Below are 26,755 nucleotides of genomic sequence, written 5' to 3'. Positions count from 1 at the left end.
CCGGCACTCCTGTGTCTCACCGGTGGTCCCGGCACACCTGTGTCTCACCGGTGGTCCCGGCACTCCTGTGTCTCACCGGTGGTCCCGGCACTCCTGTGTCTCACCGGTGGTCCCGGCACTCCTGTGTCTCACCGGTGGTCCCGGCACACCTGTGTCTCACCGGTGGTCCCGGCACACCTGTGTCTCACTGGTGGTCCTGGCACACCTGTGTCTCACTGGTGGTCCCGGCACTCCTGTGTCTTACCGATGGTCCCGGCACTCCTGTGTCTTACCGATGGTCCCGGCACTCCTGTCTTACCGATGGTCCCGGCACACCTGTGTCTCACCGGTGGTCCCGGCACACCTGTGTCTCACTGATGGTCCCGGCACACGTGTGTCTCACTGATGGTCCCGGCACACCTGTGTCTCACTGATGGTCCCGACACACCTGTGTCTTACTGACTGTCCCAGCACACCTGTGTCTCACTGATGGTCTCAGCACTCCTGTGTCTTACCGATGGTCCTGGCACTCCTGTGTCTCACTGATGGTCCCGGCACACCTGTGTCTTACCGATGGTCCCGGCACTCCTGTGTCTCACTGATGGTCCCGGCACTCCTGTGTCTTACCGATGGTCCTGGCACTCCTGTGTCTCACTGATGGTCCCGGCACTCTTGTGTCTTCCTGGTGGTCCCGGCACACCTGTATCTCACTGATGGTCCCGGCACTCCTGTGTCTCACTGATGGTCTCAGCACTCCTGTGTCTTACTGACGGTCCCGGCACTCCTGTGTCTTACTGACGGTCCCAGCACTCCTGTGTCTCGCTGACGGTCCCGGCACTCCTGTGTCTCACTGATGGTCCCGGCACTCCTGTGTCTTACTGATGGTCCCGGCACACCTGTGTCTCACTGATGGTCCCAGCACACCTGTGTCTCACTGATGGTCCCGGCACACCTGTGTCTTACTGACGGTCCCAGCACTCCTGTGTCTCACTGATGGTCCCGGCACTCCTGTGTCTTACCGGTGATCCCAGCACTCCTGTGTGGTCTGTCTCTGGCCATTTGGTCATCATTTCATTTCTCTAACACAGAAGATGAAGTGACTCTTCTGAACCACAGCAGAAATAAGTGCCGTGTAACAGAGAAAGCAACCCAAGGAATAGCCCAGGTTCATTTTTAACAAGTGATTAAAGGATCATTAATATGGAAAAATTTCTATGTGTGTGTCAGTGAATTTAAATATTCTTTTTAATCCTCTAGAGCACTCATAACTTTGGAAAGAAAAATTATATCTTGGTATGGTGCCTGACCAGACGTTTTAATTCCCATTTCTCTTTTCTAGTAAGACTTGTCTCTTGACTAGTAGTGAATGTCACTCTGGGGGGGAGGTGTTATCCTCCGTCAGTCAGCAGGGGGAGGTAAACCTCTGGCAGGTACAGTAAGGAGGTAAGGATGTCTTATCTCTGATGTAGGTGAAATACCCAGTTACGAAAGTGCTTTGTCACATCGTTTGAATCACCGAGTTCTTCCGACTTTTTATATAAATTTAGGGATAGGCTAGAAGGGAAAAGATGGCCTTTGAAAGACCAGTTAGTGCAGCCAGATTGTATCTCTGGTCTTTTCATTTCTGCTTGCCCTTCACCAGAGAGCTTGGGAGCCTCTTTTAGATTTTAATATTGTGTTTTAGTTTTCTGGAATAGAATTCAGAACTATTTTAGAGTATCTGTCAGTTTTCTGACATTATGCATTATGATTCTTTCACAGAATTTAGATGAAGAAAAACAGTTACTTTATGATTTCCCCTGGACAAATGTTGGAAAGTTGGTGTTTGTGGTAAGTTTAAAATAACTAAAAAAAACAATTCTTTAGTTATTCTTGTAGATTTGGGGGTGTTTGGTGGGTTATTTTTTTAAACAATATTGTCTCAGGCACGAAAGTTGATATTTTTCAAAAATCGCAGTTGCAGATGATTAGCTCTTATATTTCCTGAGTGTGCTACAATCGTTGCTTGTATAATTAGTGAACTTAAAATCAAAGAATCTTAAAGCAAGAGGAATTATGGTTTAATTTGCACCCCTACCACACCACCCTAAGCTACTCTAGTTGCAGAAGAAATTCAGGGGAAAGTACAAAATGAGATGGGGTTATTATGAAAGCCTACAGCTGAAGGATCAGCAAACAGCATAATCACAGGATGAACGACTCAGCGTGGAGGTTGGTCGGTTTGAAAGTCCTTTCTTTTGAGCAAAGAATAAAGAGTGTTATAAAAAGAGGTTTCTGTGAGTACTTGGCTATTTGAAACTCATCATATAAAGAAAGGTCTACAATTCTTAACAGAAAAAGAACTTTTATTTTTAGAATATTAAGAATGATGCACTTTCTTTTGTTAGAACAGATTCTTGATTTTTCCCAACCATTTCTCTACTTTGTCAGCTATATCCATTTTTTGATAGGGTTCTAAGAATTAGTTAGCAGTGTATACATTTAGTGGTCATTAGAAACACATAATTTTGCTTTGTTCAGAAATTATTGGGGAAAATGCACATAGGAAGAAAGGAGGGCGCTCAGGGTTTATGCCCTCGCTCCTCCCCCGTGTGAGGAAGATGCTGCATGGATAAGGGCGCATTGCCATGTAAGGCGCAGGCACTGACCCTGTGCACCCGTGCCAGTCAGGACGGGCGTCTGCTGTCACGGGCACCGTTCAATCTGATCTCATTTCACTTCACTCGGGCATCAAATGGGACTGACCAGCCGCCTCCTCGCTGGCTCGCTGTTATCCAGCAATTTGCAAAAGGATCTGAGGTCCTTGAAAATGCGCAAATTATAAGCTCACTCGCTCCTTTCTTGTTCCAAATTAGGTCGTGATTAAATCCATTTATGTAGTTGAGTTTTTCAGGGTCTGGGGCTCGGTGGTTTCTGGGTCTAGTTGTGCGTGAACCTTACCTGAGGAGTTAAAAATATAAATTTGTGGGTGTGAGGTAGAAACTGAAACTCGATTTCACAGGTTTCTCAGCGATCCTTTGGTGGCCAGCCCAGCCCAACTGTTTGTGCCACACACACCTCTCTCTCTCTCTCTCTCACTCTCTCTGTTTCTTCAATCTAAAACGGACTTGTTGTGAAGATAGTATGAGTTAATACATGCTCAGTGCTCAGGGAATGTCAGTTATTGCTACTTTGGCGTTTGGAATCCACCCCAACCCCTTTTTCTTTGTGCCCAGTGAGACGTGTGGTTAGGACTGCCTGCCTCACTGCTCTGCCTTCCCCGCCTGGCTGTCTTTGCATCTGGAGTAGTTCTCTCCTTTTTCAGTCCTCTTGCTCAGTTCATTATTCGGAAAGTTAAAGGAATTCGTAACACCCAATAACTAGTAGGGAACTTTGCCAAACCCTCCCCCTCGACTTGATACTTTATGCTGCCAGTCCTAGACTTATTTTTAAAATGAGAGTCTTTGTATTTCTAGTGATAGTTGTTTTTTTCTTTCTCATTTCTTTGCTTCATCTGTTGTCCCTCTAACTTACAGCTCCCTCTTTTGTTCAGCTAGAGAAGTTTTATCTAAATCCCAAGTAGGTTTCCTGAATTGTTCACTTTCATAGATCCCTATTTATGTCCTTTCCGGAATTGATCACAAACTATAATTATTTTCATAAGCTTATTTACGGTCTCACTCACCCGGGTGGGGCTTCCTGCAGCTGGGGCCTTGTCTGTCTTATTCACTGCTATTTTCTCAGCTCTAGGCAGGCTTGGTGTGTAGTAAGTGCTAAACGAATATTTGAATCTAGTAACCCATTCCAGACTTTGTCTTCTTGTGTGCAGAATTAGGATGTTAGGATTGTGTTTTAGGAAATGCTTTCACGATGGGCCCTTCTCTTCTCGTTTTGCATACGGCCTGATGAGACTGAGAAACTGCAGATGTCCCTCAGCTTCTCACGGTCAGTGTCTGACAGGAGACCAGCCGGGCGCCTTCCTGAATTCGTGCTGATAGGCTGTCCCGTGACATTTTTGAAAGAGAAAAGCATTTTTCCCTTAGGAACTTTTAAATAGAAATCTGTGCATCAGTTTCTGAATCTAGCTTTCCTTACTAGCTAGAAGATGGAGGGCCCTTGGGAAATCAGAGGCTTCTTTTCTTCTTGAGTTTGGTTCACACTCTCTTTCCGAAGGGTAAGAAGTTTGAGATTCTGCCGGACGGGCTGCCGTCTGCCCGGAAGCTCATCTACTACACGGGGTGCCCCTCACGCTCCAGGCACCTCCTGCAGCTGCTGAGCAACAGCCACCGCCTCTACATGAACCTGCAGCCAGTCCTGCGCCACATCCGGAGGCTGGAGGAAAACGAAGGTAGGGGAGCCTCAGGGCAGGGGAGCCCGTGCGGGCCTTCGCCCCCCACGCCCCTGCTTTATGGCTGCTATTACCCAGAGCCGTGGGCCCCTGCAACAGGGGCTGGGCCTCTGCAGAGTCAGCCACATTTCTGTTGCATCCTCGCCCTGCCCAGAAGGCCCAGGAAAGGCCTGCAGCCTACCTGCTACGGCGCTTGTCCCAGACACCTGCGCTGCCACTGGGGTACAGTCTCTGTAATGTCTCCCCACATTGAACTTGAACATTCTTGCAAAGTCCCCACTGAAGGTGTAGTGAAGGGCAGAACTTCCCTGAAGGTAGGATAACGGCCTGCCTTAGTTTAGTTATTGACAGGCAGGCTGGAATTCCTTCCACGGTGAAAATTCCTCAGGATGGACGACAGTAAAGGTGGGTCCGAGACGTGACCCCCCTCTGAAGGACAGCTGTGAGGCTCCCAAGTCTGGCCCAGCAAGACTGGCCAACAGGAGAGGGCTTTACATCTGAGGGCTGAGCCAGGCAGGCCCATGCAGCTTTGCTCAGACACAAAGCAAAGAAATGCCATGTCATGTGCGGGTCCAGAGGGAGTGACTGTCCTGGAGGGGAAGGCTGACCCTCTCACGTTGAATGCTGCCAGATTTCCAGTAGTACCTTAAGAGTTCACCCTTGGGTTAAGACATGCCGAAACCCCAACTCCAAAAAGTGCTACATAGCATGTTTGCTTGTTTTTTAATGCCTTCAGTTTCTTTTTGCAAATTCATTTTGCAGTGATTTTTGTGGTAATTAGGTTAGATTAGGTTTTAGGTGTTTACATGAACGTCAGGATGCAGATTGATATCTTAGGGCTGTGTCTGAAACAAGTCTTGACCTCTCAGACCTCACCTTTAATGCAGAGGTAAGAAAAATGCTCATCCTATATTAAACAAGAAAAAAACCTATAGAAATTTATGCGTCTGATTGATTTCTCTCAATCTAAATGAGCTCTGTTTGGAGAGTCCATTGTAATTTAAGTAGCAATAAGAACATGAATCATTTTCTGCTGTCTGCTGCCAAGCTGTATCTGTCTTCTGAGAAACTGGTATAAAACTGTCAGGTGTGTTGGTTCCTGCTGCCGCCCGTCCTTCCCCACAGTGACTCACTGCCATAATAAATGCTCAGAGGGACTCAGACAGGCAGAACACCAAGGAAACCAGAGGGGCGAGTTGGAGGTGCAGAGCCCGTCATGGGCTGGCCTGCCTGATTCCCAAGTGGCCAATTGGGCACCCCGAGTGGCGCGGTATTCCCTCACCTCGGCGGCACCCTCGTTTGGGTGAACAGTAGGGAAACCCTGTCGGGCCTGAAGGAGTTAAGGAGTCTCCCCTGTGAGCTCAGGGGTCCTTGAGTTCTTGAGGGCCAGCATGGCGCTCATGGAGCACCTGGGGCTTAGAGGATTTGGGGAACGAAGGGATGATGGGGATTTTCGTTGGCTCTTGTATTTGGGGGCTTTGGGAGCCGGTCTTCGGTGTTCTTTCGGAGAAGGCGCACTTAGAGGCACATCCAGGGTGAAGAGAGCCTGAACCGACTTCCTCTCGGCCAGCCCTGGCCTGAGCTCATTTTTCTTGCCCACGTTAAGGGAGCCATCATTTTAACAAGAGAAGCTGCTTTCTCAGCATTAGTTTAGGAAAAAAAACACAAAACAGTATTTTTTTAATTAAATTTCATTGGGAGTCACCTTATCTGAAACCCTGTTTTAGCATTTTATAGTAGAAATAGCAGGAATTCGTCTATGGGATTTAGAAGAGAAGTGAAAAAAAAATGTCTTGAACCATTAAACAATTTTTTCTTTAACTCAGCTTTGGTCAGTAGCTGGAGCTTGTTATTAAGTCCTGTGAAGAGCATTATATTCTGAAATAACGTCTGAAGAGCTCTGTGGTCACTGGGCGTTTCCGACAGGGGTGACTGAAACCACGGACAGCCGTGTCCTGGGCTGTTGACTCCAGGGATTGCTGGGGTGAGAGGCCGCACGCTGCGTTTCTTAAAGTTCAGGACTATTCAAGCATTTCCCTCCGCTTATAACCTGAGTGTTGTGAAGGTTCTTAAATGTTCGTAAAGCGTCTTAACGGCGTAGCTCTGCAGGGGACAGAAACCAGCCCAGTGGAACCCCACGACGCGCTGACAGGAAACGTGCTTACGCGGGTGCTGGGGAAGACACACTGGCGAGCGCTTGCCTTCCGGTGGGCCCAGGATGGCTGTTGTTTTAAACTGTGGTGAACAGACTGATGCGGGAATTTCACAAGCCTGTTTAGCTCTCCGCCCCACCTCCCCTGATGACCTGCAGGAAGCAGGCAGCTTTAGCACGTCTGCCCCTGCTGCACAGCCGCCCTCACGGGCAGAGCGGGTCCAGCCCGCAACGCGCACTCAGAGCACTTGTCGCGTTGTCGTCCAGGAAGGCCGTCTTCGTTCCTTTCTGTGCCTGCCCGCTCCCCCTGCAGAGCTGAATTCAGGCATCAGGAGTGTGGTGTTTTCACTTAACCGAGGAACAGGACAATTAAATCCATTAGCAGGCCCCTGAGAGCCTGGCTGTCTATCTGGCAGTTTCTGAATTAGCGTCATTCCTCAAATGCAGCCCATTTTTATTGTTCTGATGTGTTATTTCTCTTAAATATTAAAAATGCAAGGAAACTAAATATTACTTTAATTTCTGACCTGAAACACAAAAATGATATTTTGTGCCAGTTGTATGCCTGCATCTTAGTTGAAACTTAGTGCCTGAATGTTATGATTAGCTTAGCGTTTGATAAAAGGAGTTTTTCCAATATTGTGTCTTTGCAGCCTTAAAAAGCAGTAGTGGCATACTAAATCAAAGAACAATTTTACCAGCCAGTGGCCACATGGATATAAGTTACCAAACCTGTAGTGAATCTCTTTTTCCTTAAATAGATGTGGTGACGCCTCACTAATTTACCCTAAGTAGAGGGAAAGCAATCTTCATTAATGAAAATCTAAAATTCAGAATTCAGAATTCTTTTAAGGAAATTCTCAGGATAGTAGTTTTATCTTCACTGTATTCAACAGCTAGAACTAAGCTAACAGTGGCTCACTATTAATGCCTGCATAGAATGAATGTGAATTAGCATAAATATATTTAGTAAATGGTCTAATAGAACAATGCTGCTGAAAGTATTTGTGGAGAAGGGCTAGCTGTTGTTTTTTGTTTTTAATTTCTAATCTGCTGTGGACAGATACAGAGTCACTTTTACAAAATACAGAATTGCTCTAAAAGTTCCTAAACGCTTATTCTCAGTGACTGAACTTCACAGCGCAGAAACAGGCAGTGCGTGGACAGGAGGTGGGCTGCTGACCCCCAGCACTGGTTCCGTTCTGTCGGGTGTGAAGCTTTTTCCTCCCTCCGTAACCTTCAGGCGTGGCCCCTCTCCAAGCTGTGGCCACCCCAGTGATGGGACCCCGCGTGGAAAGTGTACTTGTCGGTGCAGAATGGCCCGTCTCCGCTAACCCCCTGTTCTTCTGTCTTGGGTGGAAACGCTGGCGCGCTCCGTGCCGGCCACGCAGAGAAGAAGCAGTACCGCGAGTCCTACATCAGCGACGGCCTGGACCTGGACGTGGGGCAGCTGGAGAAGCGCTCGCGGGCCAGCGGGAGCAGCGCGGGCAGCCTGAAGCCCAGGCGCCTGTCGCGCCACTCCACCGCCAGCCACGGCAGCTCCCACACCTCGGGCATCGAGGCGGACGCCAGGCCCCGGGAGGCGGGCCCCGAGGACAGCTGCCCGGGCAGCGCCGTCCACCGCAGGCTGAAGCCCTGCAGCTCCATGACGAGCCACGGCAGCTCCCACACCTCGGGGGTGGACAGCGGAGGCAAGGACCGGCTGGAGGAGGACTCGCAGGACGACGGTACGCCACCCTCGAGCCGGTGGCCGCCCTGGCCCCAGCTCCCTTCTCGGGTTCTCCCCCAGGTTTTCACATGCTGGTTCTCTGGAGTGGACGGCTGGGCAGCAGTGGCTGCGGTGCTAGAGGAGAAGCGGGGTTCTGCCGTCCTGCCTGGTCGTCTGGTCGAGCTGTTTGTGTTTGGCTGTGAACATCGCTCTGGTCATGGCCCGTGGCTGCCGCAGAGTCGGGTGGTTGGGTCTGACCCTGGGGAGGCACGTGAGGCGAATGGACGTTACAGCTCGTGAGTCTGTGGTGGCCAGATGAAATACGGCGGTGGTCGGGACATCAGAGCCGACTGCCGCCATGGTGGCAGAAACATCTTGAACTTCTGCCCAGAAAGAATCAGTGAATGAGTAAGACTGTGAAGATTCACACCTAGAATATTTGGTTAATTACCATGTGACCAGATGAACTAAGGGGTGTAATATAAAATATATACAACCCCTGGCTGCTAGGAACTTACTGTGCTAAGGAGAGGAGATGAGACGAGACCTACAGCCAAACCCAGCATTTGTGGGTCTCTCTTATTTTTCTTTCTCAGAGAAGCACTATAGCTTTCAGTTTGGGGAGAAGGTATTGACTCCAGTAAGACAAATTGCAGAACACATGTTCAGTCACTATAGGAGTCATCTGGGTCTCAAATGAAGTCACTCAGTGCCTCGCGCGTGGGCAGCCCTGGAAAATGGGGCGCTTAATGGGCTCACCCGTCTGGCTGTTGCAACAGTTTGTGCTTTAATAGTAGCCAAACAGCCCGTCAGTCTCAGTTTGCTTTTGCCACAGCATTTTGGTAAGATAGCTTTTCTCCTTTCTTAAAGAATAGGAATGAGGGGTAAATCGTAGGCTTTAGAGGACACGCGCTCACACAGCTGTCCTGTGAAGGGGAGGACGTGGTTGGGAGCTGTCCTCGGAGTTCCCTGTGGAAGGGTCTCAGCAGGCACCTGTCTAAGTGTGAACCATTGCACGGCCTCCCTCCAGTGTGGTTGTGGGTGTGGTGGCCGTCTTCCTTCAGGTCACTGCATGCCTTTTCCTTCTTCCATGTCAGAAATAGAGATGCTGGTGGACGACCCCAGAGACCTGGAGCACATGGCTGGCGGGTCCCCGGACGTCAGTGCTGACGTGTGCATCTACATCACCGAGGACATGCTGGCGTCACGCAAGCTCAGTGGACACTCGGGTGAGCTCTCCAGGGACCTGTCCTCCTCAGGCACCGGGTTGTCCTGGACCTCAGGCCGTCGGAGGGGTGGGGGGTGTCTGCCTCAGAGGCGGGTGCCCTGAAAGCCTTCCGAGCTAGTGCCGTAAGCTGCAGGTGCCTTCTGTGGAGGAGGGAGAGAGGGTGCGGGGAGAAGCACCCAGAACTGGAATTAGCATCCTCTATGCTGTGCCTTGGACAAAGGTAGGTGTAGAATAGGCCTTTGTTTTGATGTTCTAAATGATGTAATCAGACAATCACGTAATACCCCCAGAAGGGGCACGGTCAGGGAAGCTCCATCCCCCCCTTTTCACACAAGATGAAACCTGTGACTTAGAGGACAAATGCTTCATGGCTAGTAACGGAGGACAGGCCTCCAGGGTTGTCTTGTCCCCCCGTTCCGTGCCCCACCCACCCCCACTATGCTGGGATAAGAGTCCAGAACAAGTGTCAAGACAGAACTGACATGAAAAGACTTTTGAAGTACATATTTGATGAATTCTCCTAGAAAACAAGCATTCATTGTAAACCTGTGACTGCTTCTTAATATGAAATGTGTTATCTATTTTTTTAAAGCAGCAGTATGGGTGTTGTTTGTAAACCTCGGGCACGTCTAACTGCTTTTGCCACATCTCATGAATTAGCCTCTGTTCTTTAGGGAAACCTGCCTTAGGGACCAGCGCTGCTGAAATGATCTCAGTGCTTATTGTCCTGCCACTTAAGGTTTTGACTGTGCCAAAGATTCAGCTGCACCTGGGATTGACCCTCCCAGGTACATGGCCCTGGGTGCTTAGGAGCCTCTCCCTGTGCTGCTGCGGATGTGAGATGAGCAGGACCCATCACCTTGCACTGCCTCTGCAGGCCTGAGGCACCTGTTATTTCAGAATTCCACCTGTCAGATCCACAGAGTCACAGCCTCCAGGTATCCAGCAGAGCACACCTGAGAAGGTGGCGGGTCGCTCCCACTAGAGCATGTCTGCAGAGGTGATGGGTCACTCTCACCAGAGCACACCTGTGAAGGTGATGGGTCATTCTCACCAGAGCACACCTGCAAAGGTGGCGGGTCACTCACACTAGAGCACACCCGAGAAGGTGATGGGTCACTCCTACTAGAGCACACCTGCGAAGGTGATGGGCTGGTCCCACTAGAGCACACCCGAGAAGGTGATGGGTCACTCCCACTAGAGCACACCTGCGAAGGTGATGGGTCACTCACACTAGAGCACACCGGCGAAGGTGATGGGTCACTCCTACTAGAGCACACCTGCGAAGGTGGTGGGTCACTCACACTAGAGCACACCTGCAAAGGGGATGGGTCACTCCTACTAGAGCACACCTGCAAAGGTGATGGGCTGGTCCCACTAGAGCACACCTGAGAAGGTGATGGGTCACTCACACTAGAGCACACCTGCGAAGGTGGTGGGTCACTCCCACTAGAGCACACCCGAGAAGGTGATGGGTCACTCCTACTAGAGCACACCTGCGAAGGTGATGGGTCACTCCCACTAGAGCACACCTGCGAAGGTGATGGGTCACTCCCACTAGAGCACACCTGCGAAGGTGATGGGTCACTCCTACTAGAGCACACCTGCGAAGGTGATGGGTCACTCCCACTAGAGCACACCTGCGAAGGTGATGGGTCACTCCTACTAGAGCACACCTGCGAAGGTGATGGGTCACTCCTACTAGAGCACACCTGCAAAGGTGGCGGGTCACTCACACTAGAGCACACCTGCGAAGGTGATGGGTCACTCCTACTAGAGCACACCCGAGAAGGTGATGGGTCACTCCCACTAGAGCACACCTGCGAAGGTGATGGGTCACTCCTACTAGAGCACACCTGCGAAGGTGATGGGCTGGTCCCACTAGAGCACACCTGCGAAGGTGATGGGTCACTCCCACTAGAGCACACCTGCGAAGGTGATGGGTCACTCCCACTAGAGCACACCTGCGAAGGTGATGGGTCACTCCTACTAGAGCACACCTGCGAAGGTGATGGGTCACTCCCACTAGAGCACACCTGCGAAGGTGATGGGTCACTCCTACTAGAGCACACCTGCGAAGGTGATGGGTCACTCCTACTAGAGCACACCTGCAAAGGTGGCGGGTCACTCACACTAGAGCACACCTGCGAAGGTGATGGGTCACTCCTACTAGAGCACACCCGAGAAGGTGATGGGTCACTCCCACTAGAGCACACCTGCGAAGATGATGGGTCACTCCTACTAGAGCACACCTGCGAAGGTGATGGGCTGGTCCCACTAGAGCACACCTGCGAAGGTGATGGGTCACTCCTACTAGAGCACACCTGCGAAGGTGATGGGTCATTCCTACTAGAGCACACCTGCGAAGGTGATGGGTCATTCCTACTAGAGCACACCTGCGAAGGTGATGGGCTGGTCCCACTAGAGCACACCTGCGAAGGTGATGGGTCACTCCTACTAGAGCACACCTGCGAAGGTGGTGGGTCACTCACACTAGAGCACACCTGCGAAGGTGATGGGTCACTCCCACTAGAGCACACCTGCGAAGGTGATGGGTCACTCCTACTAGAGCACACCTGCGAAGGTGATGGGTCACTCCTACTAGAGCACACCCGAGAAGGTGATGGGTCACTCCCACTAGAGCACACCTGCGAAGGTGGTGGGTCACTCACACTAGAGCACACCTGCGAAGGTGATGGGTCACTCCCACTAGAGCACACCTGCGAAGGTGATGGGTCACTCCTACTAGAGCACACCTGCGAAGGTGATGGGTCACTCCCACTAGAGCACACCTGCGAAAGTGATGGGCTGGTCCCACTAGAGCACACCTGCGAAGGTGATGGGTCACTCCTACTAGAGCACACCTGCGAAGGTGATGGGCTGGTCCCACTAGAGCACACCTGCGAAGGTGATGGGTCACTCCTACTAGAGCACACCTGCGAAGGTGATGGGTCACTCCTACTAGAGCACACCTGCGAAGGTGATGGGTCACTCCCACTAGAGCACACCTGCGAAGGTGATGGGTCACTCCTACTAGAGCACACCTGCGAAGGTGATGGGTCACTCCTATTAGAGCACACCCCCAGCCTGTTGCTTTTGGCCTGCTGAGATTTATCATAACAAGTGCTGCTGCCTTTTGCCCATTTGCTTTATTATATTGAACTTTCTCTGTACAAATACATTTCGATATATGTTAAACATAAATTCACAGTTCTATATGCATTGTAAGTGTGTAGCTGTCTCTGTGCCTGTCTTGGAAGGAAAGTGGTCTAAAGCGGCACACACCATAGCACAGTGGTAAGGTACATGAAGGAAGCAGACTTTCACCTTCGCTTAAGCATTTCTACGTTCAATATTTTATGATGAGAATTGTTAATTTTGTGATTTTTAAATAATAATGAAGTTTTTTGGTTCTTAAAGAGATTATATGTAGAAATATTTACCGAATTGTTATTTATAATAGCAAAAAAATAAGTAATCCAAATGTTTAACAATGAGTGGCTAAATTACATTCTATGGAATATTATGTAGCCATTAAATAGATTTTCAAAGAATATTTAATAACCTATTGAGTATTTAATAAAATAGGTGACAAAAGCAGTATGAATTGCATAAACAGTATGATCTTAGATAACAAAATAATGTCTGTGTATATGAAAAAAGAAAGAAAGGACTTTAAAATATTAGTAACTTTTCTCTGGATGATGAAATTGTAGATGATTTTATTTTCTTCCCTACATCTTCCTGATTTTCCAAATTATTTACGATTTGAGCATTTAAACATTGTTTATAAAGCAAGAATTGCACTAAGATTGAGTAACCCTATGTCACTCTGTCCTTTCTTCTGAAATTTACGGGACCCATGTCCGTGCTCTGAGCACAGAGACTTGATACCCGGTTTTCTGGGGGTCGAATTCATGGCCATGGTCAGCCCCAAAGGGGCCTTTCCACGTGCTCACCAGGATGTAAGTTCTGTTCAAAACCTTAATGTTTTTTAGAAGTTAAGTTTCTTCTAAAAATTGAAGCAGTGTATACCAACCCCCCAGACATAAGAATCATTGAGTTTTTAAACTGTCGACATGGAAACCAGGAATGCCTTCATACTTCATGTTTCCGTTGAACTAATTATTGAGCACTTCATATATGCGAGGCATGTGCCAAGATACTGAATTATTCATCATGAGACGTTTCTAGAGAGTTAAGGTATGAAACAGAAAGTCATTTTCGTAGGTAACTAGCTGTGGACTGAATAAGAACCACATTAGTTAAGGTTCTTTTTTCTAAGGCAGAAATTTTTTGCTTAAGAAACCATTTGGCTTCTACATCTGGGGCTTGACTTACTCATTTCGTATGTTTTCAGGAAAATTTTCAGTGGTGTCACGTACATGTCTAGTTGTTGTTGGTAATTATACCTTCAGAAATGTTTTCTTCTGGGTGCCTTACTCAGTCATACAGGGAAAGGTGAGGCCTGGATTTCTGTTTCCATGAAATTTGCAAACCCTGCCTGAGCAGTGAGTGAGGACGGGACCTTTCCCTGACCTCCCGGTTTGGATGCGTGCGAGTGGGATGTGCAGTGGCAGTTCTGCGCCCCGTCAACGCGGAGGGCAGCGCCTGTGGACCTGGGGCTCGTCAGCACTTTCAGGCGTCACTCTTTGTCGTGAAATCTCTGTGGAGCAGGGGCCTGTATGAGCCCCATTCATAGAGCAGAGCAGACACCGGGCGGTGAAGTGACCGGCTGCAGCACAGAGCTCAGGACTCGCCTGGGCCGGGTTCCAGCCGCGACCCATCTGCTCCAGAGCCCCAGCCCATGCGTGCTCACCAGGCGTCAGGCGGGGTTGAGTCTGGACACTGGAAACTGAGCAGGAGTTAAAGTCATGGCGAGCGCCACGTGGGAGGTGGTGGGGAGAGGGGTGGGCGACGTCCACTGAGAGGCAGCTCTATACCTACAGCCTGTCTCTCGTCACCATCTGCATCCTATTGCTCAGTTAGAAATCGTCTTAGAAAATCCAGACCCCTGCCCTCCTTCCCATCCTCTGACCCCACACACCCCACTCCCCTGTTTACTGTTCGACGAGAGGATGTGTCCGTCCCGTTGTCCACCGCTAAAGTGTACCGTGAGGTTTTCAGTAATGGTTAAAATCTCGTCGTTCATTCTTGGTGGTGGTAGATGTCAGAACGTGAGGGGTTTGTTCTTATTACCTTATTATTTTCTGTTGTTTTTTTTTCTGTGTTTACTGTAGGGTTGATTGTGAAAGAAATTGGTTCTTCCACGTCGAGCTCCTCAGAAACAGTGGTCAGACTTCGTGGCCAGAGCACTGATTCTCTTCCACAGGTATTAAAACAATTGAGAGTTTTAAATACTTGATACTTAAGGGGAAACCTTTAAAGCCCTGTGGGAATGATTCTTATGAAATACATTTTAGTTTTACTCTGAAGTTATTTGCATTTTGTTTGCTAGTTCCAAGTACCTTTGAGTTGATTTTTTATTTGGATAAATTATGTGGCTTGTTTCACACTTTCTATAAGTGGGAAGCTTCTGACCTTCAGGCCTCAGGTTAACTCTGTGTGTGTGTGTGCGTGTGTGCGCGTGCGTGCATGCATGCATGTGTGTGCGTGTGCACATGTACACACACGTGTCTGCATGTGTGTGTTGATTGCTCTCAACAGCATGGGCTCCTCAGGTGTGTGATGGAGAAAAGTTTACATGCTTTGGGTATTCCATTCTGATTGAACTCTCAAAATAGGCTAGAGCATTTTGTACCCTGTGATCACTGGGAAAACTATCGAAAATGTCAAAAGACAGTAAATAAAATACTCTGAATTCATGATTTCACCATTTGGGTATAATCTACAACTGATGTTCGCTTCTATTTTCTGAGCCTTCTTTCTCCTTGTGTGTTTTTTTCTGGGACTCTCTGAATCTGTTTTTGTGTTCCTTTCTTGCTCCCTCTTCCTCTTGTTTTTTATCTCTGACTTTTTCTTTGCCCCCTACTTTTCCCCCTCTTTCTTCTCTTCTGTCCTTTATTTCTCTGTCTAATTAAACATAATGTAAACGTCAATCTACTAAGTTTTCTGGAAACTCTGAGTCATTTTCAAAGCCGTGTCGTAGCACGATGATTAAGTGTGAGGCTTCTAGAATCAGACTGTGTGGGTTTGCAGCCCGGCTCTGCCCCTCGCTGTTGACTCAAGTGTTGATGGGGCACAGCTGGGAATCACGTTCCACAGTGCAAGGTGGAGTGTGTACCTGCCCGCTCGTGCTCGGTGCTGAGAACCAGGTGGACCCCCGTTGGAGCCTGGGAAGCCGTCAAGTGCAAGGGTCGCCACACCCAGGGGCGCTCACGTTTCAGGCTTTCTGGTAAATGTGCGGTGTCAGAAGTGACATTTGCTGGGACCCGGTTCTCTTCCAGCACTTCTCCGTCTAACACAAGTGATCTTTATTCTGACAAGGTTGTCCTTTGTGGTGTCAGCAGCAGAAGTTGGGGAGAGAATGCCTCGTTTCCATAAATAACCTGCCAAGTATCTACTGTTCATATAGCTGTCTGAGCCATTTTTTAACTGATTTGTACTTTCAGCCAGTGCCGTGTCTTGGGATAATGAGTTCCCAAGTCTGCTCCCTGCGGGGGACACACTGGGCAGAGCTCTGTCCCTTTCAGGCCGGGCCCTGGTGCCCCACAACCTTTTCAACACCAGGAACACCTGGTGGTGTTTTTCCTCTACCCAAGAATTCTGGCTTTTTTAAGAACTAATTTTTCAAGCTGTTTCTTGAGTGACAATTGCTTTGTTTTCCCATTTCTTATTACAATTTTAACAAACCTCAGCCTGAGAGTGTTGCTACACTGGATTTTCTACTGAAAAATAAACCGTCTCTTTACCAATACAGCCATGTTTTAAGATAATTGCTTCATTTCTGAAATGCTAGCAATGGCTGGATTGCTGTTACATGTACTTCTCTGTGCTGTGACTCAGCATCTATAAAATGGGGCAAATAATAGCACCTGCCCCTAGGACTGCCAGGAAGAGAAAACGAGCCAATACTTTTTCCGCGTGTGGCTCAGGGCCTGGCACATGGTAAGGACAGTGGCCGTCGGCTGCTGTGACCACTGGCATGGGGCGTGGATATTTCCCTGCACAGGCCCAGGCCCAGGGACCACACATTGGAAACCACTTTCTAACATATAAGATTTCTTAAATCTTTTGTGATTTTGCAGTCTTTCTCTTCTGCTTCAGTCTGTGCTCTACAGTTATTGTGCCCTTCTTCCCTTGTTTTACAGACTGTGTGTCGCAAACCAAAGACCTCCAGCGACCGGCACAGCCTGAGCCTCGACGACGTCAGACTTCACCAGGGGGACAGCTTGCGTGTCGCGGGTCTGTGCCAGGACGCGGCTCAGAGCTACACCTTTGGGTGTGGCCATGAGCTGGGTGAGGAGGGTCTCTATTGCAGCAGCTGCTTAGCTCAGCAATGCATTGATATCCAAGATACTTTTCCCGTCAAAAGAGCCAGCAAGTACTTCTCTCTGGACCTCACACATGATGAAGTCCCGGAGTTTGTTGTGTAGAGTCCGTCCACATGCAGCTGCACAGGCAGCCTTGTGCGCCAGAGGCTGTGCACGCCATGGGCTCCTTCTTCACCTGTTATGCGCGCCATGCTTTCTTCACCCCGAACAGAGTTCTTTATGATATTTGCAATGGATAAAAGCCTTGGGACAATTGCACTTTAAGTTCTACTCAGAGGTAAAAGAACTCCAGAAATGCACAGCTCCACGAGTGCCAGGAAGCTCCCTGGTCCTCGGGAATGAAATATGCTTTACTGGTTACCAAGCCTTCAGACTGTTGGACCATTATGTATGTCTGTTCATTTGTCTATTTTTCAGTTCAATTATGTGTAACATCCCATTGTTTATCATGTGAAAGATGTTAGGGTTCTTTGTTACGATTTTTCTGTACCACTCCCTCATGAAATGCTATGGTTTGAGGGAGGAGAGCGACATCTCCCTCTTCTTTTAAAGGAGTCGTCTTGCCTAGGATATAGCCATCGCCGCCTCACGAGGCCTGTCCCAAAGCGGTCAGAACCATGGGGTTCCAGCCAGCCAAAGACCTGCAAGAAGTGCCAGCCCGGAGTCAGGAAGACATGAATTCAGCAATAACCAGAAGGCCGTGCCTGCTGCGATGCCTCATGCCGCCTTACGCCAGGCCGGTGCCACGTGCCGCTCTCTGCCGCTCCAGAGGCTGCAGGGCTCAGTGGAGTCCCTGGTCCGAGAAGCAGAACGAATGTACTCTTAACATACGGCGTTCTGTGGCGTTTACAGAACTGGTTTCTTTTAAAACTGTGGAGCTATCTCAGAAAATGTTTGTGCTTAGTGGGGTGGGTTTTTTTGTTTGTTTTAATTATCAGTAACAGATTATAGAGATGGTAGTTTCTGTTCATTGAAAGTGCTCTGACCACGTGCCCACGGTGTACATATTCAGATCCGTGGCATTGTACGTGTGCAGAGCTCACCAGCTCTTCGTTTTGGCTTCCACGACTCCGTTGTGTTCATGGCCTCCTTGTTTAGTGTTTCGGGTGCATCATTGAATGCACCCCAGATGGTGATACCTACAGACAATCAGTTGCTATATTTAAAGTTAAGAATGGCCATTTTCTCAGGTCTTTTTTGCTGTGATTCTCAACCCTGGCTGCATAATAGAATTATTGGGGAGCTTTTAGAAAAGTACAGTGTCTGAGACCCGTTCCAGCCCAGTTAAATCAGCCTCTGGAAAACTCAGATAGAATGGACTTTTCTATTTAAAGTTCCAAAATGGATCTAATATACAACAGGATTGAAACTCACTGATCCAGAGGGTACCTTTTCATAAATTTTGACGTAAAATCACGCAGATAATGTTAGTGTATGAGAAAGGGCCATTTTTAAGGCGGTCAGTGCCGTGCTGCTGTGAGACACAGTGAGGCCGAGTCAGGAGACTTCATTCGTCTTTTGATGCACAGTAAAAATGTCACTCGCGCTTCAGGAGAGAGCTTCATAGCACAATGTCTTTCTATGAGGTGTTTTTAATGATTTAGTATTTTGCAACATTTGTTTACCATATTTTGATATACCATTTTTTCTATCTTCCAGGCTTTATTGAAAAGAAAAGGTATACATTATTTTCTAAAGAAGCAGTCATATTTTTATACAAAATTGTGTTTTCAGGGAACAAAGAAATAGATCTAGGGTACAGCCAAACAGAAGCAGTGTTAGCCGTGCATGGGAGTCAGTATTATAAAACAGATGGTGCCCATTGCGTGTACACCCCCGTGCTGCCCTCCTGTGCCCGCTGTGTCCGCCCCTGTGCTGCCCTCCAGTGCCCGCTGTGTCCACCCCCGTGCTGCCCTCCTGTGCCCGCTGCACCCCCGTGCTGCCCTCCTGTGCCCGCTGTGTCCGCCCCCGTGCTGCCCTCCTGTGCCCGGGCACAGACTGGACATGGGCAGTGTGCAAAGAGCACATAGTTCACGTGACACATTGAAAGAAAAAAAAAGTTCTGTTGAGTTGTGTAGTCATGAAATTATCTTGCTTTCATCAAGTGCTTTAAAAGAACCAAAGTTTCGCATACCAGAAAGTAAGAAAGCATCTCAGTCTCTGTATGAAAGCATCATCTAGTGATAGTTTTACTTACAAGTCGTTAATTAGCCCATCGTTTCTTACAGACGTAGTTCCTGGTAAAGTTTGAACTCTGAAAAGCCCAGATCATGATGTGGTGCGTTTCCTTAGCACTTAATGTTTCTTGCAAACATAGGAGGAAAACATTAAACAGATTGCGCTTTATTCTTTATTTTTCTGTCTACTTCAGCCAGAATCAGACCTTCAGGTTTTTCACCAGCATTGTTGGTGGTTTTGCACATCCTCTTTCTAATTGGGTTTGTGGAAAGTCTTGTGGGTTTTCAAATGAAACATGCTAAGGAACAGCACCCAGTATTTGCAGCAGAGTTATATATATGTATATGAAAATCCATTTTGAGTAACCTACCTTTTTATATTTGGAAATTGTCTTAAAAAATAAAAAAAAGGAAAAGTATAAAGCTGTTATTTATTCTGCATTTGTTACATATCCATTGCTACTGAGTATACCAGTTTGGTATATATTGCTTCTATACATTTACATTTATATTTGCAACAATGAGCTTTATATCTACGTAAATTGTAAATAATCCTTTCTGTGAAAGGATCATCTTATCAGGATGGTACCAAAAGTGTGTAAAAAACCTGCATTATTTTGTAATTATTTCTTATAGGCATTTCAAGGTAAGATAAGCAGTCAATAAATTTACTTTTTATTTGCCTTTTCAAGTGCCCGTTTTATTATTAGAGTTATCAATTAAGCAAGAAGCATTAGAGGATGAGCCTGTCTTTTTCCTGGTCTCCTTTCCTGTAAGGCCAGAAGACGCGCCGTGGGCCAAGCTCCTTTCATTGTTTCAGAACTGCATGTAGGCGCGTGCGCTCACAAAGCTGAACGGGAGGACATGTGGCAGAGGGACTCCAGAGCCTGCATCGATAGGCAGGTTCCTCTCACCCTCTTGTCCCAGCAACGTAGCTCTACGTTCTCACCTGAGGGGAGAACCGGGGATCGCAGATGTTGTCAGAGGCGTCACGGGGGTCGCCAAGCCAGCATTCCGTCCTGAATCGCAGTACTGAAAGGACTGTACTTTTAAAATACATTTTTCTTTTCCTTATTAAGATAACTACTTCATTACAACTTATACCCTTGAAAAGTCATCGTTAAAATGCTGACTTCAGGGTGCACAGATGGTTCAGTGGTCGAGTGCTGTTTTCCACGTGGGAGACTCGGGTTCGATTCCTGGACCATGCACCCCAAAAAAACAAAAAAGTGTTGGCTTTAATTAAAAAAACAATAATAGGTGGTTGCAGATGGAAGCATGCATTCATAAATTTGAACGTAAGGACAAAGTGGCATAAGGACTCCAGAGCCTGGAGTCAAAAGGCAGAATTCTGAAAAGATTTTACCTTCTCTTTACTCCTGTTTTCTCAACTGTAACATGAGACTAATAATTAAACAGATTGTTTGCAGGGTTACGTTAATGGCTGTGCTGTACCCTGGTGACTAGGCCAGAGGGAGGTTTTCAAATCTAACAAACATTTAACTTTTAAAGAACCAGTCATGTGGTCGTTTAGAAGCATAGACTCCAAAACAAAAACTTCTCTAGTGAGGTACTCCTGGACTTTGCAGAATTTCTGGTAGATTGTAAGAACCAAATGCTTATCAGAATCAAGGGAAGAAATGTCTTTTTATCATCATCTTACATCTGGCTTTGCAGACATCTGCTCCAACCCTCATACCCTGCAGGAAGAAGTTATCCCTCGTTTTCCAGCTGAGGAAGTGGTGAAACTGCCCATGGCCCACAGCTGGTAGGTGGTGGAGTGAGCTGAGATCGAAGCTCAAATCTCTCCAAAAGTTAGGCTTTTTCTACTAAATGCACCATGTTATCCACTGCTCTTAAAGAAAACTCAGAAACTAATAGGGAAGACATTCACAATTCTAATAGTAGGATAAATGGGATGTGTTTGTTCACGTGGTAGTTTCTGGAGCACCCGCTACCTGCAGGCAGGTACGAGGTCTGTGCACAGTCTTGCTTTGGCAGAGGCTGAAAGACCTCGGGGATGTTGGATGGAAAGTGGGACTCTCAGCGAGGCTCTGCTAGGAACAAGTGCCTTTGGTGGGGCTTCCTGCAGGACGGGTGAGGCACAGGCGGCCAGGCAAAGGCCCAGGAGTCCTGAGCAGCAGCGCTTGCTGAGGGACCTGCAGGCAGTCCCCTGGGCTGGACCCCTCCCCAGTTCCCTGGGCTGGACCCCTCCTCAGTCCCCTGGGCTGGACCCCTCCCCAGTCCCCCTGGGCTGGGCCCGTCCCCAGTCCCCCTGGGCTGGACCCCTCCCCAGCCCATGCCCAGAAGTCTTGGAGGCCAGATGAGGACTTGAGTTTTCTCCACTGCAGGGAGCCTGAAGGAGGTTGTGAGAGGAAAGAAACGTGTTTGGAGTTTGAGAGAAATAATAAGAGCATTACTAGAAGAAGGTAGGAAAGTGGCAGCAAGACTAAAGAAATGATAAAAAGCCTAAACTAAGGGTATGGCAGCAGGGAGAAAAAGGAAAGAGTTCAAAAGCCACAGGAAGCAGCATCCCAGAGCTGGTCACCAACTAGGGTAAGTATCGTAAAACAGGTGAATTTTCCGTACTTGGCGAAATCCTTGGGAAGCCTAAGGTGTTTACTACTTTATATTATGAATGAAAACGTACACAAATACTTAGAATGTTAAAAACTGGCATAATGAACACCACTCCCAGAGTCTGTAGCAGCAGTTCTCAGCCTTGGCTGATGCTAGAATGAGCTGGAAGTGCTTTTCAAAAGCAGCCCTGATCTGTTTGCTCTCCGATGGTGCCTACAGGTGGGAACCAGTAAAAGCTCCACAACCGATGCTGATGGGCAGCAGGGTTGCAGCGTGGCTCAGCCTGGCTGTTCCTCCCAAACTGGTGAGATCCATACGTGGGAAGGAGTGGAGTTCCACAATTTCCAGGTATGTTGCATTTTGTTAGAATGACATCATTTTCTTTTCACCAGTAAAGCTGTCAGTGAGAGGCCTGTGTCCACGTAAGGACTGAACTTGCTGTTTCAGAGTCTGAACTCACCACTTCTGGGGCCCTGGACACTGTGGACATGAGACTGGCTGAGCGTGAGGGCGGGGCTGTTGTGAACTCAGCGAAATGCTGGAATGCCTCCTCCTGCACAGTTCTGTCTGCCTTGCTCTGCGGCCTCACACAAGTCGACCCCACACAAACGTATAATGAAAATGAGCTAAATTCTACCCAGTACTTTGATTCGTAAGACAGTTAATGGAGAAGCTTGCCCTGCAAAAAGTCCTGCTCAGATGCTATGAGCCATTGTACATGATGGAGTTGTGTATTCTCGAGAGATGGCTTGGATGCCTGTAAACATGATATGGATATAATTAACCAACTATCTAGTTGGGTTGGATGTCTTGTGTCAACTGTGGTCAGATGCGCTGTCCTCGCCTTATTAATGTCATTACTGCAGGAGACGATTTCATAAGGACAGACAGTTCCCAAGTTGGGAGAAAATTATGTTCCAAGTTTGCTTCTAAATTGGTTGTTTGACATTTAGAACACATGTCCCCAACTCCCCTAACCAGCCCACAAATGCCCATTTTACCAGAGATATTATTAGATACAAATTTTTCTCTGTGCAGTAGGAGCCATCTCTCAAAGAAGCCTGGAATGTAGATTAGGTAACCCCACAGTACTAATCCAGTACTCCAGTAACAGACCCAGATGAGGGCTCCCCAACAAACCATCGTTCCATCGTCAGGTTTCACTTCTCAGAGTGCACCTACGCCTGGATGTAGATAAAAATAGAAAGAAAAAAAAACTTCAGACAAACCATGCCAAGAAGAAGCAACTTGAAGGCAGTTTCCACCGTGGGCCCCATGGGGCTTGCCAGCACTGCCCGCTCAGCCACAGCCCACAGCCCTCACACACCAGTGCAATATGACTGAGCAGGGAGGGCACCAGCACCGAGCATCCGGTCCCAGGCCCCTCCTTCCCCACACGTCTTCAGAGGTGGGAGGAAAAGGAGAGGTCTGGGAACCACTCTAAGATGCTGGGGTCTTACTTAGACTTAACCCCTGAACTGCTGTAGAGTAAGAATAAGATGCTAGAAAGAGAAAGTTTATGAAGCTGGATTCAGGCCTTGAACTATAACGTCTGACCGTGCAAAACCATAAAATCAACTGGAGGAATTAAAAGGCCGAGTGGACAGATGAGAGTTTACCAGGAAATGGAGGAAGGGAATGGAGGAGTAGTTTGTGTTTGGTAGGTAGGGTTTGTAAATGAAAATTAATAGTAAAAAATACTAGAAAGACTCAATAATGTAAAAGTCAGTATTCCTCGTCAATTCTAATCAAAATTCCAAATGAAATATTTCAGCCATGATGGAGTAAGACCAGTTTTAGCCTCACACATCAAACAATACCTAAAAAACACCTTAAAAAAAATAAACTTGATTGTAAGGTTTTTAGACATTCAACAATAGGCAATGCAGAAGAGTAAATCCGAAGAGAAGGGAAAGAAACAAGGCGGTGATATAAGAAAGGCTCAGATTACCCTTCTAGAGATGAAACTATGATACCTGAAATAAAAACCATATTGAATAGGGTTAACAGAGGTTACACTTTGCAGAAGAAAAGTCTGGGTGAACTGGAAGGCATAACAGTAGGAACCATCTAAAATTAAACACACTGTAAAAGAAAAGCAAAAGGAAAAAATAACAGAGCCTCAGTGAGTAACCTATTATGTATGTAATTGGGGACCCTGAATGAACGGTGAGAAAAGAGAGCAAAACAGAAAAATATTTAAAGAAATAATGCTAAAATTTTCCCTAATTCCATGAAAACAAAAATCCACAGATCCAATAAGTTCAACAAACCCCAGCCAAAAAACAAAAAAGAAGAAAACTACTCCAAGCACTTCATAATCAAATTGCTACTAATCCACGATGAAGAGAAAACCTTACAAACAGCCAGCAGGAGGCGAGAAAGACACTTTCCACACAGAGAAACAACCACCACCAATTGAGAGGCTGGCAGACTCTCGCCAGAAGAAATGCTAACCCAATGACAATGGAACAACATCTTTTAAGTATTGAAAGGAAAATATCATCAACATAGAATTCCATACCCAGCAAAAATCTCTCTCAAAAACAAACATGAAATGTAAGCTATCTCTGGCATACAAAAGCTGAAAAACTGCAGCACCAACAAATCTACACAGGAAATGTCAACAGAAGTCTTCCAGGCCAGAAGAAAATGAAACCCAGATGGAAAACTAGAGCTACAAACAAAGAATGAAGAGTACCAGAAATGGTAAATATAAAACACATTGTTTCATATGATGAATATCTTTACAAATAGCAAAAAAATAAAAACAATGTATTGTGAAATGTATAACGTATGTAAAATGAATAACCACAGTAGCACAAAGGTCAGGAAATGGAACTAAAAGCACAGTGTTTAAGGTTTTTTATACCATAGGTAAAGTGGGATAATATTGCTTCAGAATGGACTGTGCTGCTCTCGCGACAGCACATAGACTAAAACTGAAACCATACAGAGAAGATCAGCGTGACCCCTGCGCGAGGATGACATGCAAATTCATGAAGCGTTCCATATTTTTAAGATAAAAAAAAGCGGACTATGATAACTTAAAGGTCTACACTATACACTCTAAGGCAACCACTAAAAATAAAACAAAGAGGTACAGGACAAAAGTGGAATCATGAAAATGACTAAATCCAGAAGGAGGCAAAAAAAGAGGAAAGACAGAACAACAAATGTGTCAAGAAGAAAACAAATAGGAAGTTGGTCGAGTTAAACCCAGCCACATCAATAACCTTATTAAATGTAAAATCACTGTAAAGGTGAATTACAAGAAATAGCCAAGAATGTTTTGATATATAAACCCAATAAAGAGATATTTACCCTTCCAGATGCAAAGCATACTCTAGCATTCCCATTGTTAATGATACTGACAATAACAGTTATTTAAAGTGGGAATCGGCAAATTTTTTTTCTGTAAAGGGCCAAATAATAAATATTTCAGTATGAACACAGCCCTGGACAATACATAAACAAATGGGCATGGCTGCACAAGGAACCCTATTTCCACAATCATAATAACGCGACACTGTTATAGTACTGATCTAGCAAAGTTAGACCTAATGGTGGGGGAGGGAGTCGCGAGGGGGGAACCCCAGGGCGCTGCACCCTCTTCTGCGGCCGAGGGCAACAGCCACGTGACAGCAGGAAGCGCAGGAGAAGAGCACGTGAACCCTCTAAGAACATTACTGAGAAATGTGAAGCAAGTACTTTCACCACTTCAGAGTGTTGGCAGATGGGAAACGACTTTGCTGTAGGACATTTGAAGAAGATAAAAGGGAATTCAGTACTAGTCTGTCACAGCCCTGTACGCTATGAAGAGAGAAGGACTGGCGGCCAGGACAGACTCAGGGGCAGGGCTCCAGGACCAGCTCGGGGGCGGGGCTCCAGGATGGGCTCGGGGGCGGGGCTCCGGGACCAGCTCGGGGGCGGGGCTCCAGGATGGGCTCGGGGGCGGGGCTCCAGGATGGGCCTGGGGGCGGGGCTCCAGGATGGGCCCAGGGGCGGGACTCCGGGGCCAGCTTGGGGGCGGGGCTCCAGGATGGGCTCGGGGGCGGGGCTCCGGGACCAGCTCGGGGGCGGGGCTCCAGGACTGGCTCGGGGGCGGGGCTCCAGGATGGGCCCAGGGGTGGGGCTCTAGGTCGGACCTGGGGGCGGGGCTCCAGGACGACTTGGGGGCGGGGCTCCATGACAGGCCTGGGGGCGGGGCTCCAGGACGGCTTGGGGGCGGGGCTCCAGGACAAGCTCGGGGGCGGGGCTCCAGCCGTGCTGTCCCTGGACCCGCTCCTCCTGCAGCACTGCCTGCTGACAAAGCTGGGCAGTAAGAGTAGGCCAGTGGCTGACGCCAACAGTTCCCGGGGAGCCCGCCTCCAGCAGCCTCCCCACCACAGCCTCCCCCCTGCACCCGCAGCCCACCCTCTGCAGCCCTCCCCCTGCAGCCCGACCCTACAGCCCTCCCCCTTCAGTCCTACCCCTGCAACCTGCCTCCCACAGCCCTCCCCCTGCCGCCCACCCTCCCGTAGCCCTCCCCCTCCCCCCCCCCCCCGCAGCCCACCCTCTGCAGCCCCGCCCCGCAGCCTGCCGCACCAGTCCCAGAAGGCCCTGCCCGGGCCCCAGGACCGTCTTCTATTTGGGTTGCTTTTTCTTCTTCCTTCTTCCTTAGAATTTCAGATGCAGAGGAACTTCTGAAACCTAGAGGTCTTTGGGACCTAAAATCTGCTTTTTGGTTAGTTTTTGCTAGGGGATTGGCAGCACTTTCCCAGTTATATAGGAGGAGCTTGGCCCTCCTGGGGTGGGAGAAGCAAAGCTGCCCAGATGGTTCCCCGCGTTGATCTTCAGGGACAGCCTCTGAAAAGCAAAGGAAGGTTAAAGCCAAATAGTTCTTTCTCCTCCGACAGCCTCCTACAGCCCCCAAGGTCTCGGAAGTGTGTGGAGGGGGGGGGGAGGAGCGTGGGAGTGGGAGTGGGGGTGGGGAGGGCGGCCGGCACTGTTATTCTGCGCAGCCCCAGGCGGTGGCCGAGCCCAACGGCTGACCTGTGGTCTGGGGACGGCCTGGTTCCACTGTTGGGGCTTCTCCCTCCAGGAACAGGGCACCCGCCGTGAGGGGCGCAGCGGGCGGCGACCGCGTCCTCTCCCCGAAGACGCACGTG

General features: G+C 48.2%; 1 protein-coding gene and 1 non-coding gene across 10 annotated transcripts in view; both read left to right on the top strand.

The window, feature by feature from the left end:
• FRMD6 (FERM domain containing 6) overlaps positions 1-19,716 on the top strand; it is a 254,619-nt gene extending 234,903 nt beyond the window's left edge. For 8 of the 9 annotated variants that reach the window (XM_077126768.1, XM_077126767.1, XM_077126769.1 and 5 more), the window contains 6 exons: positions 1,741-1,809; positions 4,132-4,306; positions 7,850-8,185; positions 9,264-9,395; positions 14,635-14,726; positions 16,666-19,716. In XM_077126768.1, coding sequence (XP_076982883.1) covers positions 1,741-1,809; positions 4,132-4,306; positions 7,850-8,185; positions 9,264-9,395; positions 14,635-14,726; positions 16,666-16,950 — 1,089 coding nt within the window. In that variant the 3' untranslated portion in view covers positions 16,951-19,716. The remainder of the gene's footprint in view (positions 1-1,740; positions 1,810-4,131; positions 4,307-7,849; positions 8,186-9,263; positions 9,396-14,634; positions 14,727-16,665) is intronic. The other variant, XM_077126774.1, reaches the window with a different exon arrangement.
• Positions 19,717-24,515: 4,799 nt separating this feature from the next.
• On the top strand, positions 24,516-24,624 carry LOC143656605 (U6 spliceosomal RNA). The gene has a single exon (XR_013162522.1). It is a non-coding gene; the product is annotated as a U6 spliceosomal RNA (small nuclear RNA).
• The last annotated feature ends 2,131 nt before the right edge of the window (positions 24,625-26,755 follow it).

The sequence above is a fragment of the Tamandua tetradactyla genome, chromosome 14, assembly GCF_023851605.1.
Source record: "Tamandua tetradactyla isolate mTamTet1 chromosome 14, mTamTet1.pri, whole genome shotgun sequence".
Taxonomy (NCBI): domain Eukaryota; kingdom Metazoa; phylum Chordata; class Mammalia; order Pilosa; family Myrmecophagidae; genus Tamandua; species Tamandua tetradactyla.
Note: the sequence above shows the minus strand (reverse complement) of the source record. Positions and strands in the feature narration are given on the sequence as shown.